Genomic DNA, 16,848 nt, shown 5'->3' with positions numbered 1-16,848 from the left:
GTTTTCAAGGTGTTTTAATGGTGTTTTAATGGTGTTTTAATGGTGTTTTAATGGTGTTTTGTGGTGTTTTGTGGTGTTTTGGGTATCTTGGTGACATGTAGCTAAATTTAAACCACTCCACTAAGCTTCAAGATGGTGTTTTCAGGTGTTTTCAGGTGTTTTAATGGTGTTTTCTGGTGTTTTGTGGTGTTTTGGGTATCTTGGTGACATGTGGCTAACTTTAAACCACTCCACTAAGCTTCAAGATGGTGCTTCAAGAGGTGTTTTAATGGTGTTTTAATGGTGTTTTAATGGTGTTTTAATGGTGTTTTAATGGTGTTTTAATGGTGTTTTGAGTATCTTGGTGACATGTAGCTAACTTTAAACCACTCCACTAATGACAAAGCTTCAAGATGGTGTTTTCAAGGTGTTTTAATGGTGTTTTAATGGTGTTTTAGGGTGTTTTGTGGTGTTTTAGGTATCTTGGTGACATGTAGCTAACTTTAAACCACTCGACAAATGGCAAAGCTTCAAGATGGTGTTTTCAGGTGTTTTAATGGTGTTTTAATGGTGTTTTGTGGTGTTTTGTGGTGTTTGAGGTATCTTGGTGACATGTAGCTAAATTTAAACCCCTCCACTAAGCTTCAAGATGGTGTTTTCAGGTGTTTTAATGGTGTTTTAATGGTGTTTTAGGGTGTTTTGTGGTATTTTGTGGTGTTTGAGGTATCTTAGTGACATGTAGCTAAATTTAAACCCCTCCACTAAGCTTCAAGATGGTGTTTTCAGGTGTTTTAATGGTGTTTTAATGGTGTTTTAGGGTGTTTTGTGGTGTTTGAGGTATCTTGGTGACATGTAGCTAACTTTAAACCACTCCACTAATGACAAAGCTTCAAGATGGTGTTTTCAAGGTGTTTTAATGGTGTTTTAATGGTGTTTTAATGGTGTTTTGTGGTGTTTTGTGGTGTTTGAGGTATCTTGGTGACATGTAGCTAAATTTAAACCCCTCCACTAAGCTTCAAGATGGTGTTTTCAGGTGTTTTAATGGTGTTTTAATGGTGTTTTAGGGTGTTTTGTGGTGTTTGAGGTAACTTGGTGACATGTAGCTAAATTTAAACCCCTCCACTAAGCTTGAAGATGGTGTTTTCAAGGTGTTTTCAGGTGTTTTAATGGTGTTTTAATGGTGTTTTAGGGTGTTTTGTGGTGTTTTGGGTATCTTGGTGACATGTAGCTAAATTTAAACCCTCCACTAAGCTTGAAGATGGTGTTTTTGGGTGTATCTTGTGGTGTTTTGGGTATCTTGGTGACATGTAGCTAACTTTAAACCACTCGACAAATGGCAATGCTTCAAGGCGGCACGTGGTGGGATTGGAACCTATACAATACATGGATGTCTGTCCGATCCCACCACCACCACCACCACCACCACCACCACCACCACCTTAGAGAAGGAAAACAAAAGATGAACTAGGAAAGAGAGAGAGAGAGAGAGAGAGAGAGAGAGAGAGAGAGAAGAGAGAGAGAGAGAGAGAGAGAGAGAGAGAGAGAGAGAGAGAGAGAGAGAGAGAGAGAGAGAGAGAGAGAGAGAGAGAGAGAGAGAGAGAGAGTTTTGAAGTGTAAGGTAATTCTAGAGAGAGCTGGAAGAGGGAATTAAAGAGAGAGAGAGAGAGAGAGAGAAAGAAAGAAAGAGAAAGTATTGGTGTGGGGTTAGTCTCTCTCTCTCTCTCTCTCTCTCTCTCTCTCTCTCTCTCTCTCTCTCTCTCTCTCTCTCTCTCTCTCCTCATTTAATTCATTCATTCAGTCAACTCTCTCTCTCTCTCTCTCTCTCTCTCTCTCTCTCTCTCTCTCTCTCTCTCACCAGTCTGAGGTGTTGGCTGGTTCGTGGTTCGCGGCGTTCCAAACCGGTTCGTTTTGGTGAGCGGTTCAACTTTTCGCGGTTCGTCTGGTTTCGTTGGAGTGAATCTTCGTGGTTCAGTTGCTTTCTTCTCCTCTGGGCGGGCTTCCCTAGGGGGGGAGGCCCGGGAGGAGGGGGTCGGTTCGGCGGCTGTGGAGGAGGAGGTGGAGGAGGAGGAGGAGGAGGAGGATAAAAGGAGGAGAAATAAGAGAATAATGATAAAAGGAGGAGGAGGAGGAGGAGGAGGATAGAAGTAGGAGGAAGAGGAGGAGGAGGAGGAGAAGGAGGAGGAGGAGGAGGAGGAGGGAAGGTAGTGGTGTTGGTGAGTAGATGGAAGGAGGAGGAGGAAAAGGAGGATAAGAGGAGGACAAGAAGAAGGATGATAAAAGGAGGAGGAGGAGGAGGAGGAGGAGGAGGAGGAGGAGGAAGAGACGAAGGAGGATAAAAGGAGGAGGAGGAGGAAGAGGAGTAGGATGATTAAAGAAGGAGGAGGAGGAGGAGGAGGAGGAGGAGGAGGAGGAGGAGGAGAGAATTGATCAAAACACACAAAATAAATCAAACTATCTATATTTTTCTTTCATTTTTTTTCTTTCTTTCTTTCTTTTCTCTTCAAAACTATTTACATATTTACAAGTTTGTTTGTTTGTTTGTTGGTTTTGTTTTGTTTTAGTAGTTAGGTTAATTAAATGTAAGTTGTGTTGATATAGCAAGTAGGTTAGCTCTCTCTCTCTCTCTCTCTCTCTCTCTCTCTCTCTCTCTCTCTCTCTCTCTCTTGAAAATATATTACAAGGACACACACACACACACACACACACACACACACACACACACACACACACACACACACACACACACACACAGCAATTCGATTTTAACCCCTTCAGTACTGGGACACATTTTTACCTTGAGATTTGTGTACCATTAGACCATTTTATTGACATTAGGAAGGGTGTATGGAGGGCAGAAGATTAATGGCCACAGTCTTCACTATTTTAACCCCTTCAGTACTGGGACACATTTTTACCTTGAGATTTGTGTACCATTAGATCATTTTATTGACATTAGGAAGGGTGTATGGAGGGCAGAAGATTAATGGCCACAGTCTTCACTATTTTAACCCCTTCAGTACTGGGACACATTTTTACCTTGAGATTTGTGTACCATTAGACCATTTTATTGACATTAGGAAGGGTGTATGGAGGGCAGAAGATTAATGGCCACAGTCTTCACTATTTTAATCCCCCACATGAGTTTGTGAAGCTGTACAAAATCACCAAATAGTCACCACAAGGAATAGGGAGACTCATGTTTTTTTTTTTAGGGCATTTTAAGACAGTTTGGCATGTTTTTAGGGCATTTTAAGACGGTATGGCATATCTTTAGGGTATTTTAAGACAGTATGGCATGTTTTGAGGCCATTTTAAGACAGATTGTGTACCATTTGACCATTTTATTGACATTAGGAAGGGTGTACGGAGGGCAGAAGATTAATGGCCACAGTCTTCACTATTTTCATGGACTCTTCCTAATGTCAAAAAAAATGGTCTTATCACACACAAAACTCTAAATTTAAGAAGAAAACCCCAAAAATTTAAAGAAGGAAGAAAGAGAGGACAAATTTCACTACAGACATTGAAACATCTTTAAATTTAAGACGAAAAACACCAAGATTTAAGACGAAAACACCAAAATCTATGACAAAAACCACAAATTTAAGACGAAAACCTCAAATTTAAGACGAAAACCTCAAATTTAAGACGAAAACCTCCAATTTAAGACGAAAACCTCAAATTTAAGACGAAAACCTCAAATTTAAGACGAAAAACCACAAATTTAAGACAAAAACCAAATTTAAGACAAAAACCTCAAATTTAAGACAAAAACCTCAAATTTAAGACAAAAACCTCAAATTTAAGACAAAAACCAAATTTAAGACAAAAACCTCAAATTTAAGACAAAAACCTCAAATTTAAGACAAAACCACAAATTTAAGACAAAACCTCAAATCTAAGACAAAATAACTCAAATTTAAGACGGAAATACTGAAACGAAACTGAAGACTAAAAACTCTAAATTTAAGACAAAAACACCAAAACTTAAGACAAAAACAGCAAGACTTAAACCCCAAATTTAAGACGAAACACCTCAAATTTAAGACGAAACACCTCAAATTTAAGACGAAACCCCAAATTTAAGACGAAAAACCTCAAATTTAAGACGAAAACCTCAAATTTAAGACGAAAACCTCAAATTTAAGACGAAAACCTCAAATTTAAGACAAAAACACCAAAACTTAAGACAAAAACAGCAAGACTTAAACCCCAAATTTAAGACGAAAAACCTCAAATTTAAGACAAAACCCCAAATTTAAAACGAAAAATCTCAAATTTAAGACGAAAAAACTCAAATTTAAGACGAAAAACACCAAAACTTAAGACAAAAACAGCAAGACTTAAACCTCAAATTTTAGACGAAAAAACTCAAATTTAAGACGAAAAACCTCAAATCTAAGACAAAAAACTCAAATCTAAGACGAAAAAAACTGAAATTTAAGACAAAAAAACTCAAACTTAAGACAAAAACCCGAACTTAAGACAAAACCCAAACTTAAGACAAAAAACCCAAACTTAAGACACAAACTTAAGACAAAGACCCCAAAAATTCAAAGGAGGAGGAGGAGGAGGAAAAAGAGGACAAATTTGAGTACATACACTGGAACATCTTAATCTTATGCGTGACTCCTTTCACTCCGACCAGTTGACTACCATCTCTATCTCTCTCTGGCGATAGGACGAAGCCAAGATTATCAGTTTTTGAGTTCTGCCTCTTGATGGGGGCGTGGCTCGAGGTGGCAGGGGTGGCAGGGGTGGCGGGGGTGCTGGGGTTGGCGTCTTGGCATGGGTGGTGTTGGGAAGCGGCTTGGGTGGGGCTAGGCAGGGGGTTGGCAGTATAGGGGAGAGGGGAAAGGATTAAGTTAGTGAGGTTAGTGGTGTTATGAAAGCTTGTGGTGGTGGTGGTGGTGGTTGGTGGTGGTTGGTGGTGGGTGTCCTTCTCTTCTTCTTCCTCCTCCTCCTCCTCCTCCTCCTCCTCCTTTTCCTTCTTCTTCTTCTTCTTTGTTTTCTCTCCAAGTTAAGCATGAGGAGAAGGAGGAGGAGGAGGAGGAGGAGGAGGAGGAGGAGGAGGAGGAGGAGGAAAGTAGAAAAAATTGCAAAAGAGAAGGAGGAGGACAGTATGAAGAAGAAGAAGAAGAAGAAGAAAAAAAAAAAACACCACACAACACCACACACCACCACAGAGCAAAAGGCTAATCACAAGGCAATCACCAAGCATATACAGGCAGGGAAAGCATTAAACCCAGCAGGAACACTCACCAATAGGCTGGAAGATGCGACTGGATTCCCTCTTTGTAGATTCAATCATAATCTTTGCTTCTGATACCTTCCTTGTGGGTTCAGCTGGTTCTTGAGGCTCTGACACCTTCCTAACTGGTTCTACAATGGGTTCTCGTGGTGATGAGACCTTTCTAATTGGTCCTTCTGGTTCTCTAGGCTCTGAAACCTTTCTGGATGAAGGTTCCAGTAATATCTTAGCTTCTGATACCTTTCTAGGGGTTTCAAAGGGTTTTCGGACAGGTTCCACTGGTTCTCGAGGTTCTGATACCTTTCTAGTGGTGGTGGATGAGGTTTCCAAGGAGATTTTAGCCTCAGAAACCTTCCGAGTGATGGAGGTTTCAATCGAGGTTTTTCTAATGGGCTCTGTTGAAATCTGTGACACTTTTCTTGGTTTTTCAGGTTCTGTGGGTTTCTTCTGTGTTTCCAGTGGCTTTTTGGTGGTGGTGGTGGTTGTGGTGGTGGTGGTGGTGGTCCTCTGTGCCCCCGGACGTTTGGCTAACCTTATCTGACCTCGGATGATGCGTCGCTCTTCATATGACACGGCCTTCTCAAGCTGTGGGTGTACAGAAAAGGTCAAGTTAGGTTAAGAAAAGGTCAAGTTAGGTTAGGAAAAGGTCAAGTTAGGTTAGGAAAAGGTCAAGTTAGGTTAGGAAAAGGGCAAGTTAGGGTAGGTTAGGTTAAGTTAAGTTTGGGTTCCAGGGTTTGTTTGGAGTGTTTTGTTGTTGTTGTTGTTTTGTTGGGATTTGTGTTGTTAGTTTCCTCTCCCTCTCCCTCTCTCTCTCTCTCTCTCTCTCTCTCTCTCTCTCTCTCTCTCTCTCTCAGTGGCATTTCTTCCTGCAAGGTTAAAATCAGGCTGCAAGAAACAAGAAGAGGAGAAGGAAGAGGAGGAGGAGGAGGAGGAGGAGGAGGAGGAAGAAAGGTTTTGGAGTCACCTGATTTACCTTTCTCTTCCTCCTCCTCCTCCTCCTCCTCCTCCTCCTTCTCCTTCTTCTCCTCCTCCTCCTCCTCCTCCTCCTTCTCCTCCTTTTAAAGTCTTTCATTATCTTCCTCTTCCTTCTCCTCCTCCTCTTTTATATTTCATCTCCAATTATTCTTGTCAAACACACACTCTCTCTCTCTCTCTCTCTCTCTCTCTCTCTCTCTCTCTCTCTCTCTCTCTCTCTCACCATGGTCTCCAGCACAGTGACGTCGAAGATAGTGTCAACGGACTGAAGGTAGTCAGGCAGTTCACTCTTAGGCACCTCGAGGTCTTCCAGGAGCTTCTTGTTGCTTCCTACCCTCTCAATACGCCTCAGCTTGGTCAGGTCCACCCCGCTGTCCACTGGCTTCCCTGTCACAAACCTGCAGGAGGAGGAATACATAGGGAAACATAGGAAGGACGGGTGACAGAAGGCCTTGTGATGTATGCAAAGGTCATTGGTTTATTATACTACATTTTCAGAAGCTATATACTTAGTAGGAGGTAAGGATAGAACAGGTGAAGCTTCTCCCCCCACCCACCACTCCTTCCGGCATTACCCGACAAGAAATAAGACGAAAAATACTCCCCGATTGCTGAGGACAATTGGGGAAATTTATACAGGAAAGGGAAAAAAGAGATATCTAATGTAATTGAGGAGGAGGAGGGTGTGGTGGTGGTGGTGGTGGTGGTGGTGGTGGTGGTGGTGTGTGTGTGTGTGAGGGTAGTGAAGTGCAGCTAACCTGGTGGGGGAGGACTCCTTAGTGAAGGGCGCAGGGGATGTCTCCTTGCTGGGGCGCCTCACTGGTGATGGGGAGGCCTCCTTGCTCCTCGGGGCAGGGGAGGGTGAAGAGGAACGCTCCCTGGTGGGCTGGCGGGTTGGGGAGCTCCTGGGGGAGTGGGTGGGGGACCTCCGTGTGGGGGAGTGTGTGGGGGAGCGTGAGGTGGAGGAGGTGTGTCGCGTGGAGGCCATGGCGGTCCTCACGAGGGTGCTGGAGGTGATGGTGAGGGCGTCCTTAGGGCCGTCCCTGGGGGAGTCCTTGGGAGTGTCCCTAGGGGAGTCCCTGGGCGAGTCCCTGGGGGTGTCTTCGTCGTCTCCCAGGGGATGGATGTACTTGGGCACAATGATAGGCTCCTTTACCGGCTGGCGCGGCTCCTCCCTCAGGGGCTGGCGCGGGGACTCCTTCAGGGAGGACTTGCGGGGCTGGCAGGGCTCCTCCTTGAGGGGCTGGCGTGGGGAGTCCTTGAGAGAGTCCTTGCGGGGCTGGCGGGGTTCCTCTTCCCTCAGGGGCTGGCGCGGGGACTCCTTTAGGGACTCCTTCCTGGGCTGACGCGGTTCCTCCTCCTTGAGAGGCTGGCGCGGGGAGTCTGGGGCCTTGAAGGATTCCTTCCTGGGCTGGCGGGGCTCCTCCCTCACCGGCGCTTCCTGCAGAGGCTGGCGCGGAGACTCCGTGAGGGGCTCCTCCTTCACAGGTTGGCGTGGCTCGTCCTGGGGCTGGCGCGGCTCTGGCTCCTTCTTGAGGGGCGTTTTGAAGAGCGGGCGGCGCAGGGGCGCGGGCGCGGGCTCTGACTTGCCCTGCTCGAAGATAGAGCGTCGCGAGAACACAGACTCCTTCATCTCGTAGGACGGCTTACGACCCGGACGGTCTGGCCGCGTCTCGGGCTGCTGTCGCGGCGCCTCGGGCTGTGCGGCGCCGCGGCTGAACAGTGACCGTCTGGCGGCTACGCTGCTGCCACCCGTGCTGATGCTGGCGGTGGTGATGGTGGTGCTGGTGGTGGTGGTGGTGGTGGTCCTTTCCGGCGCTGGGGCGCGCTCCACCTCGACTGGCAGGCGAGCTGCCGGCTGCTGCTCCAGGGGCGCGGCACGGCGTGGCTCCTCCGGCGCCTCCTCTGAGGGAGGTGGGGATGGGGGCAGCGCTGCCTCAGGCTCGCTGTCGGTGGAGGCCAGCTGAGGCTCCTCTGGGGCCTCCTCGCGAGCAGGAGCGGGGGCGGGCGCCTCGTCACTGGGGCGGCGCTCCGCGGGACGGCGCTTGTCTGTGCCGCGCGGGGTTGTCTTTGAGTCGGTGGGTTTCTTCTCGAATGAGTTGCGCTTCTCAGTGAGCCAGGGGCGGTCCCTGGTGGTGCGGCGAGGCTCCTGCGGCACCTTCTTATCCTTGGGCGTGAGGGACTTGTCGCTGAGGCGTGATTCCATGGGCCGTGTTCTGCGTACGCGTGACGGCTCCTCCTTGGCGGGGCTCTCCGGGGCCTTGCGGGGTGCCTTCTTCTCAGGGCGGCGGTCCCGCGGCTCTGGCTCCTCCACCTCCTCAGGGGATGAGTCAGTGGGCGCCTCTGGGGCGTCGTGGTCGGGGTACTCTGATGGTTCACGCACCAGTGAGGGGCGGTGCACGGTGTGGTACGGCAAGTCTGGCGCGGCAGACACGTCCTCGATCTCTGGCCCATCGTCGTCCTCGGCAGGCAGGGGCTTCATGTCCTCCGTCATGGGCGTCTCCGGCATGGTGATAACGGGCGTCTTGTCCTCAGGCACTGCCAGGGTGGCCTTGGCCTCAGGCTGGCGTCCCTTGGGGCTCCGCTCTGCTGGCTTGGTGGGGCCCTTCCTGTCGGCAGGGCGTGTGGTGGTGGGGCGCGTGGCGGGTTCGCGCTTGTCGGGGGAGCGCGTGGTAGGAGCACCCTTGCGCGGGGTCTGGGAGAGCCGTGAGGGGCGCACTGTGCTGCGCTCAGGCTCGCTCGGGCGCTCTGCGGGGCGCCGACCTCGTGGCCCGCGTTCGCCATTGAGGCGCGTGTCGGTGGGCGTGCGCGGCGCCTCTCCATTGACACGGGGCTTGCTCTCTGGGGAGCCGGCCTTCCTGGGGGAGGAGGGGCGGGCCTTGGTGGGGCTCCTGGTGGGGCTGGTGGGCTCCTCGCCAGGGTGCTTCTTGCAACACCCACGCCCGGGCGTCACCTCGCGGCTGGCACGATCTGGCGAGCTGGGGGCGCGCTGGGGGGAGGATGGGCCGCGTTGCGGGGAAGATGGGCCGCGCTGGGGGGAAGATGGGCCACGCTGTGGGGAGGATGGGCCGCGCTGCGGAGAGGAGGGTGAGGCCTTGACGGGGCGGCGCTGGGAGGGCGCCTTGCGTGTGGGTGAGTCGTCCTGTTGTGGCGCCTTCCTGGTGGTGGCTGGGGCACGGCGGGGCTCATCCACCTTCCTGGGGCTCACCTCCCGCCGTTTCTTGGGGGCCTCCTCCACCACCCTCTTGGGCCGCTGTCCAGGGCGTGTTCCCGGCGCCTTCTTCACGGGCTCGCTTCTCGGGGCGGGGGCCTCCTGGGGCTCCTCCTCGGATGGGGAGAAGGTCTCGTCCTCCTCCAGCGCGGGCTCCTCGGGCTCCTCCTCGGTCTCTGAGTGCGGCTCCTCCTGGAGGTGGCGCAGCTCCTCCTTCTCCTCCAGGCGGGCGATCTCCTCGTCCAGGTCCGGGACGGGCTCCTCCTGGGGCTGCTCCTTCTCTGTGGGGGCAAGGGGGCGCCGCGCCGGCAGCTTGGGGGAGGCTGGGATGTCACCGGCGGCCTTGGCAGCGTCCTCGAAGAATCGCTTCTTGTTGAGAGTGTTGGTGCGGTCAGGCCGCGAGGACGGGCGCGGCTCGCTGCTGTCTGGTTTCGGGGCGCTGCCAACAGGAGCGAACCTGTTCTTGAGAGCCGACACGGAGCCGTAGGGGATGTGGTCTGGCTCCTCCTGCTCCGGCTCCACTGGCTGCCGCTCTGGGGACCTGCTGGCGGGGGAGGAAGGCCTTGCGGGGGAGGAAGGTCTGGCTGGGGAGGCCCTGGGGCTGGGGGACCTGACAGGGCTGACAGCCTTGGCTCTGGGTGTTGCAGGGGTGTCTGCAGGGGTGGCTTTGGGCGTGGCAGGGGTTGCTGGGGTGGCTTGGGTGGCTTTGGGTGTGGCAGGGGTTGCTGGGGTGGCTTTGAGTGCGGCAGGGGTTGCTGGAGTGGCTTTGGGCGTGGCAGGGGTTGCCGGAGTGGCTTTGGGGGTGGCAGGGGTTGCTGGGGTGGCTTTGGGTGTGGCAGGGGTTGCTGGGGTGGCTTTGGGTGTGGCAGGGGTTGCTGGGGTGGCTTTGGGCGTGGCAGGGGTTGCTGGGGTAGCTTTGAGGGTGGCAGGGGTAGTCCTTGGGGAGGCAGGGGTGGCCTTCGGGGTGGTAGGGGTGGTCCTGGGTGTGGCAAGGGTGGTCTTGGTGACAGGGAAGTTTCTGTTGGGAGGATTGGCCTTTGTGTGCAAGGTCTTGGTGGGTGCAGGCGTGGTTTTGGTGAGCGTGGGTTGGCTGGGGGCGTCGGAGGGCGCCGTGACGTTGGCGAGCAGCGTGGTCTTGACGAGGCCGCGCGGCAGGGTGGTCTCTCCGGCCTCTGTGAGCAGCACGTCTGTGGTGTGCACACGCTTGGTCACGTTGTACCGCTCTCCCGTGGCGCGGCTGCGGCGCGTCTCCACCACCACGGGCACGGGCGTGCCGTCTGGTCCGGGCTCTTCCCGCTGCCGCGTCAGAAGCACCTCGTCGTCCTGGGAGGGGAAGAAGCCCGCCTCGTCCTCGTCGCCTCCCTCGGGGCGAATCACCACGAAGGACGTCTCGCGCTCCGGCACCAGCACGGGGGCGGAGCGCACCACCGTGCGGCACGTGTACTCTGTGCCGTCCGCGCGGCGCCGCACTTCCACCACGGTGCGCACCACGCTGCCGTCCTCCTCCTCCTCCTCGTGCTCCTCGGTGCTCACCACGCTGTCCTCGGGGCTTCCCACGACCACTACATCCTCGGGCCGCCCGGGCCGCCGCCCTCCCGTGCTCAGAGTCACCTGCACCTCGTGGCCGCGGCGCGCAGTGCGCTCCGCGCGCTCCACTGTGTACTGCACGCCGTCAGCGCGACGACGTGTCTCCACAATGGTCTTGGTGACGGTGCCGTCCTCGTCCTCGTGGTCGTCCTCGTGACGGTCCAGCAGCTCGTCGTCCTCTGTGCCGGTGAGAGTGATGGGGGTGGGCGTGTTGAAGGTGCGCTGCACGTGCTGCGTGGTGTACACGGAGCCGTCAGGGCGCTGCACGCGCTGGCTGACAGTGCGCACCACAGTGCCTTCGTCCGTCTCTTCCTCGGTCTCGTTCTCGTCGAGGATCTCGTGGCCGGCGCCGTGCGGGTGCAGGGCGTGGGAGTGGGGCGTGTACACGCGCGACGTGCGTCGCAGCGTATACTGCACGCCAGACACGCTGCTGCGGCGCCGCTCCGTCACTGCGCGGCGGTGGGAGCCATCCTGCAGCGTCTCCTCCTTCACCTCCTCCTGCAGCACCTCATCCTCGGGGCGCGCCACCTGCAGCACTGGCTCCGGCATGCGTGGGATGCGCATCACGCGGTGGCGCATGTACTCCGTGCCGTCCTTGGCGCGGCGCCGCTCCACGATAGTCCGCACGGTGGTGCCGTCTTCCAGCACCTCTTCCTTCACGTCCTCCTTCAGCAGCTCGTCCTCAGCGCACACCGTGATGCCGCTGGAGCCGCCACTGCCCACGGGCATATTGTTGACCTCGTCCTCGGTGCCTTGGAAGCTGCGGATGACGTACTCGAAGGAGTAGGTGGAGCCGTCAGGGCGGCGCCGCGTCTCCGTCACCACACGCACGGCGCGGCCAGACTCGTCAGGCTCCTCCTTCTCCTGGCGCGTGAGCACCTCGTCATCGTTGTCCATGGCGGGCAGGCCGCGCTGCACGTCCAAGGCGGACAGCGTCATGCGGCGGGAGCGGAACACCTGGCGGTGGGTGTACTCCTCGCCGCTCTTGGTGCGCCGCGTCTCCACCACCGTGCGCACCGTGGAGCCGTCCTCGGCCTTCTCCTCAGTCTCGCGCGTGTCCAGCACCTCGTCGTCGTCCGAGGGTGTGATGCGCGTGGTCTTGACCTTGCAGGTCTTGTACACCTTCTTGGTGGTGTACTCCACGCCGCTGCCCTTGCGCCGGGTCTCCGTCACCGTACGGATGGTGGCGCCGTGCTCGTCCGTCTCGTGGGTCTCGTTGCTGTCGATGAGCTGGTCGTCCTCGTTGTAGGCCACGTCCTCGGGGTGGTCGTAGTCGAATATCTTGGAGGTCTTGAGGACGTTCTTGGTGGTGTAGGTGATGCCGTCAGGGCGGCGCCGCGTCTCGGTGATGATGCGGATGTTGTTGCCGTCGTCGTCCTCCTCCTCGGCCACGTCTCGCTGCAGCACCTCGTGGTCCGGGTTGCCGATCAGGATCTCGTCGATCTCGCCCTCACTGTCCACCAGCCTGGCGGAGCGCGCCACGCGCCTCGCCGTGCACTCGCTACCGTCCTTCTTGCGCCGCGTCTGCACCAGCATACGCACCACGTGGCCCGCCTCATCCACCACGTCCTCCTCGTGCTCCATCACCACCTCATCCTGCTCGTCCGCCCCGGCACTCAGATAAGTGTCCAGTTTGTCCAGCTCTGACATGATGCTCGCCTCCATCTTGGACTCGATGTCCGCCAACTGCTCCGCCTTGCGGGCCGCGCTGCTGCCGCCGCCGCTGGTAGTGGTGGTGGTTGTGGTGGCGGTGGTGGTAGTGGTGCCCTTGGTGGTGCCGGCGCGAGTCGGGGACTTGTTAGGTGAGGCGGGACCTGAACCAGGACTGGGCACCTCCTTCTGCGCGCCCGTCCTGCGGGAGGCGTGGCCGCGCGGGGAAGATTCGCCGGGCGTGCGGCGTGTGGGGGAGGTGGGGGACGCCTTGTCGCCGCCGCCGCCGCGCCTGCCGGAGCCCAGGTCCAGCTCCCTAGACAGCTTCCTCTCAGACACCTTGCGTGTAGTGGTCTCGCGGGGCACGGGGATCTCAGACTGTCTGCCACGGGTGGTGCGGGTGGTGGAGGAGGACTTCTCCTCCCTGGAGGTCTTCCTGGAGGAGGAGGAGGTGGTGTTGGAGGAGGTGGTGGTGGTGGTGGCGGTGGTTCTGGACTTGTTCAGCTCGTGGATGATGTTCTCGCTCTCAGCCCTGAGGGCGGCCTCGTCGTCTGAGGTGAGGCGGCCCTCGGTGGCGGAGTTATCGTCCTCAGCGGAGGAGCGGCGCTCTCTGAGGACGCGGGTGGGTGACACAGAGTCGCGCACTTCCTTGTTCTTGAGGGAGATGTAGCCCTCGCCGGCCAGGGCGTTGGACTGGATGGAGTAGGTGTTCTTGGTGATGCTGACCACGGCGTCCCCCTCGCCGTCACTCAGCTCGCCCAGGATGCGTTGGTACCGACCACCGCGGTCCTCGCTCGCCTTGCGCATGTGTTCCGCGATAACCTGCTCCGCCGACACGCCCTCCAGGCCCTCCACACCGCGCAGCGTCAGCCCGCCCAGACGTACGTTCTGTGTCGAGATGGAGTCCGTCACGGCGGTGTCTCCTTCCACGTGCATGGTCACCTGGGGGCACGCCGGGCACGTCAACACAACACCACACCTCACCACTAATCACACTACTCAAACAGCGCACACACACACACACACACACACACACACACACACACACACACACACCTGTATATTTGAAGTCCGTCTGACGGGTGCGGGTGAGGAGGCCATGTCCTCGCCGCCGCTGAGTCCACCATCCTCCGTGACGGCCAGGGCGCCCAGACTCTCCTCGTCATTCTGCATCATCTCTCTCAGTCGTTGCTCCTTCAGCTTGTACATGCGTGCCCTGATGCGACGCCGCTCTCCGAAGTCCTCCGCCTGCTGCCACTGCAGGAGGACAACGGTGGAGGGGTGAGGAGGAGGAGGAAGAGGAGGAGGAGGAGGAGGAGGAGGAGGAGGAGAAGGAGGAGGAGGAGGAGCGAGTGCGAGTGACTATTTAATGAAGGAATAGAGACACAAGGAGAATCCACTCCCAAACACACCCAGAACACACCCAAAATACAACCAAACACACACACACCCAAACACCCAATACACACAAAAACACACCCAAAACCACGTCAAAAACACACACAAACACCACAAACACACCCCCAACACATCCCAAAACACTCGTAACATCATAAAACACACCCCAAATACACTCCAAACGCATACAGAGACCCCCAAACACCCGAACACCCAAATACACCCGAAAACACACCCCAGACATCCAAACACACCAAACACACCAAACAGACCAAACAGACACAATAGGCGCCATAAACATCCCATACACATCATAAACACTCAAACACAGCCCAAAACACCCCCAAACACACCCCAAAAACACTCAAACACAGAGAAACACCCCAAACACAAAACACTCAAACACCCCAAACACACCCAAAACACTCAAACAGCCCAAAACACCCCAAAACACTCACACTCAAACACAGAGAAACACCGCAAACACCCCAAACACACTCAAACAAAACAGCCCCAAACACACCCAAAACACACGTCCCAAACACACTCAAAACACTCAAAACACAGAGAAACACCCCAAACACACCCAAAAACACTCAAAACACAGAGAAACACCCCAAACACATCCAAAATCACTCAAAACAGAAACACCCCAAACACACCCAAAACACACGTCCCAAACACACTCAAAAACACTCAAAACACAGAGAAACACCCAAACACACTCAAAACACTCAAACACACCCAAAACACTCAAACACACTCAAACACAGAAACACCTCAAACACACTCAAAAACACTCAAACGCCCCAAACACACTCAAAAACACTCAAAACACAGAGAAACACCCCAAACACACTCAAAACACTCAAAACACAGAGAAACACTGCAAACACACTCAAAACACTCAAAACACAGAGAAACACTCCCAACACACTCAAAAACACTCAAACACCCCAAACACACCCAAAACACTCAAACACCCAAACACACTCAAAACACTCAAAACACCCAGAAACACTCAAACACACCCAAACACACTCAAAACACAGAGAAACACCCCCAAACACACTCAAAACACAGAGAAACACCCCAAAACACATCCAAAACACTCAAACACAAACACACCCAAAAACATACCAAAACACTCAAACACCCAAAACACCCAAACACACCCAAAACACTCAAAACGTCCCAAACACACTCAAAACACTCAAAACGTCCCAAACACACTCAAAAACACTCAAAACAGCCCAAAACACACCCAAACACACTCAAAACACTCAAAACAGCCCAAAACACCCTCAAAACACACCCAAAATCACTCAAAACACAGACCTCCAAAACACCCCAAATACACTCCAAACACACCCGAACCTTACCTAACCTAACCTATCCACTTACCATACAGCGCAGTCGTTCCTCATCGGTAATAGTGTCAAGGTCGGCCAGAGAGGGACAGGCCCCGGGGGAGTGGGCCACCGATGTCATTGTAACCTGCAGAAGGGAAAGAGAACAGTAGTAGTAGTAGTAGTAGTAGTAGTAGTAGTAGTAGTAGTAGTAGTAGTAGTAGTAGTAGTAGTAGTAGTAGTAGTAGTGGTGGTGGTGGTGGTGGTAGTGGTGGTAAAAACAACAACAACAACAACAACAACAACAACAACAAGGAGAAGAAGAAAGATAGAAAGAAAATAATAAAGAAAATGAGAGAGAGAGAGAGAGAGAGAGAGAGAGAGAGAGAGAGAGAGAGAGAGAGAGAGAGAGAGAGAGAGAGTTTATACAAGGAAGGAGTATGAAGTTGAAGAAAAGGAGGAGGAGCAGGAGGAGGAGGAGGAGGAGGAGGAGGAGGAGGAGGAGGAGGAGGAGGAGGAGGAGGAGGAGGAGGAGGAGGAGGAGGAAGAAGAGAGGGAGGAGGATAAACCCACAATTCCCACAAGACAGGTTCTCTCTCTCTCTCTCTCTCTCTCTCTCTCTCTCTCTCTCTCTCTCTCTCTCTCTCTCTCTCTCATTAGAACAAAGTAAACATTCTTAAGACTAAAACGAGAGCTTTGTGTCCTCCTCCTCCTCCTCCTCCTCCTCCTCCTCCTCCTCCTCCTCCTCCTCCTCCTCCTGACACTAGTAGGTCACGAATTAACAAGCCAGTTTGAGGTCACAGGTGTTAAAATAGACCAATTAATTTGTGACCTCATTAAAATACGTAGTGGTGGTGGTGGTGGTGGTGGTGGTGGTGGTGGTGGTGGTGGTGGTGGTGGTGGTGGTGGTGGTGGTGGTGGTGGTGGTGTATATCATTTAAATTTCCTTTTGGTTAATCCTACGCCTAAATTTCTCGTTTTCAACACCACAAATGGGTTTCAGTGATGTTTTTAAGGGTGTTTTTCAAGGTTCTAATGGTTTTTAAGGGGTTTCAGTGATGTTATTGGTGTTTTTAAGGGTGTTTTTCAAGTTCTAATGGTTTTTAAGGGGTTTCAGTGATGTTATTGGTATTTTAAGGGTGTTTTTAAAGATTCTAATGGTTTTTAAGGGGTTTCAGTGATGTTATTGGTGTTTTTAAAGGTGTTTTTAAAGGTTCTAATGGTTTTCAATGGGTTTCAGTGATGTTATTGGTGTTTTAAGGGTGTTTTCAAGTTCTAATGGTTTTTAAGGGGTTCCAGTGAAGTTGTTAGTGTTTTTAATGGTGCTTTTAAAAGTTTTAATGTTTTAATGATGTTATTGGTGTTTTTAAGGTGTTTTTCAAGGTTCTAATGGTTTTTAATGGGTTTCAGTGATGTTATTGGTGTTTTAAGGGTGTTTTTAAAGGTTC

The 16,848-nt window shown here is 52.9% G+C and overlaps 1 protein-coding gene across 13 annotated transcripts in view; it reads right to left on the bottom strand.

The window, feature by feature from the left end:
• LOC123509146 (mucin-17-like) overlaps positions 1–16,848 on the bottom strand; it is an 88,038-nt gene that overhangs the window by 59,935 nt on the left and 11,255 nt on the right. For 12 of the 13 annotated variants that reach the window (XR_006676140.1, XM_045263318.1, XM_045263319.1 and 9 more), the window contains exons 2-7: positions 15,456–15,548; positions 13,710–13,910; positions 6,964–13,595; positions 6,429–6,603; positions 5,242–5,815; positions 1,835–2,020 (exon numbers count right to left, since the gene is read on the bottom strand). Coding sequence is in view for 12 of the 13 variants with exons in the window: in XM_045263318.1 (XP_045119253.1) it covers positions 1,835–2,020; positions 5,242–5,815; positions 6,429–6,603; positions 6,964–13,595; positions 13,710–13,910; positions 15,456–15,542 (7,855 nt within the window). In the remaining variant the exon portion in view is untranslated. The remainder of the gene's footprint in view (positions 1–1,834; positions 2,021–5,241; positions 5,816–6,428; positions 6,604–6,963; positions 13,596–13,709; positions 13,911–15,455; positions 15,549–16,848) is intronic. The other variant, XM_045263321.1, reaches the window with a different exon arrangement.

The sequence above is a fragment of the Portunus trituberculatus genome, chromosome 26 (genome assembly GCF_017591435.1).
Source record: "Portunus trituberculatus isolate SZX2019 chromosome 26, ASM1759143v1, whole genome shotgun sequence".
In the NCBI taxonomy this organism is placed as follows: domain Eukaryota; kingdom Metazoa; phylum Arthropoda; class Malacostraca; order Decapoda; family Portunidae; genus Portunus; species Portunus trituberculatus.
The sequence above is the reverse complement of the archived record's forward strand: the minus strand, read 5'-3'. Positions and strand labels throughout refer to the sequence as shown.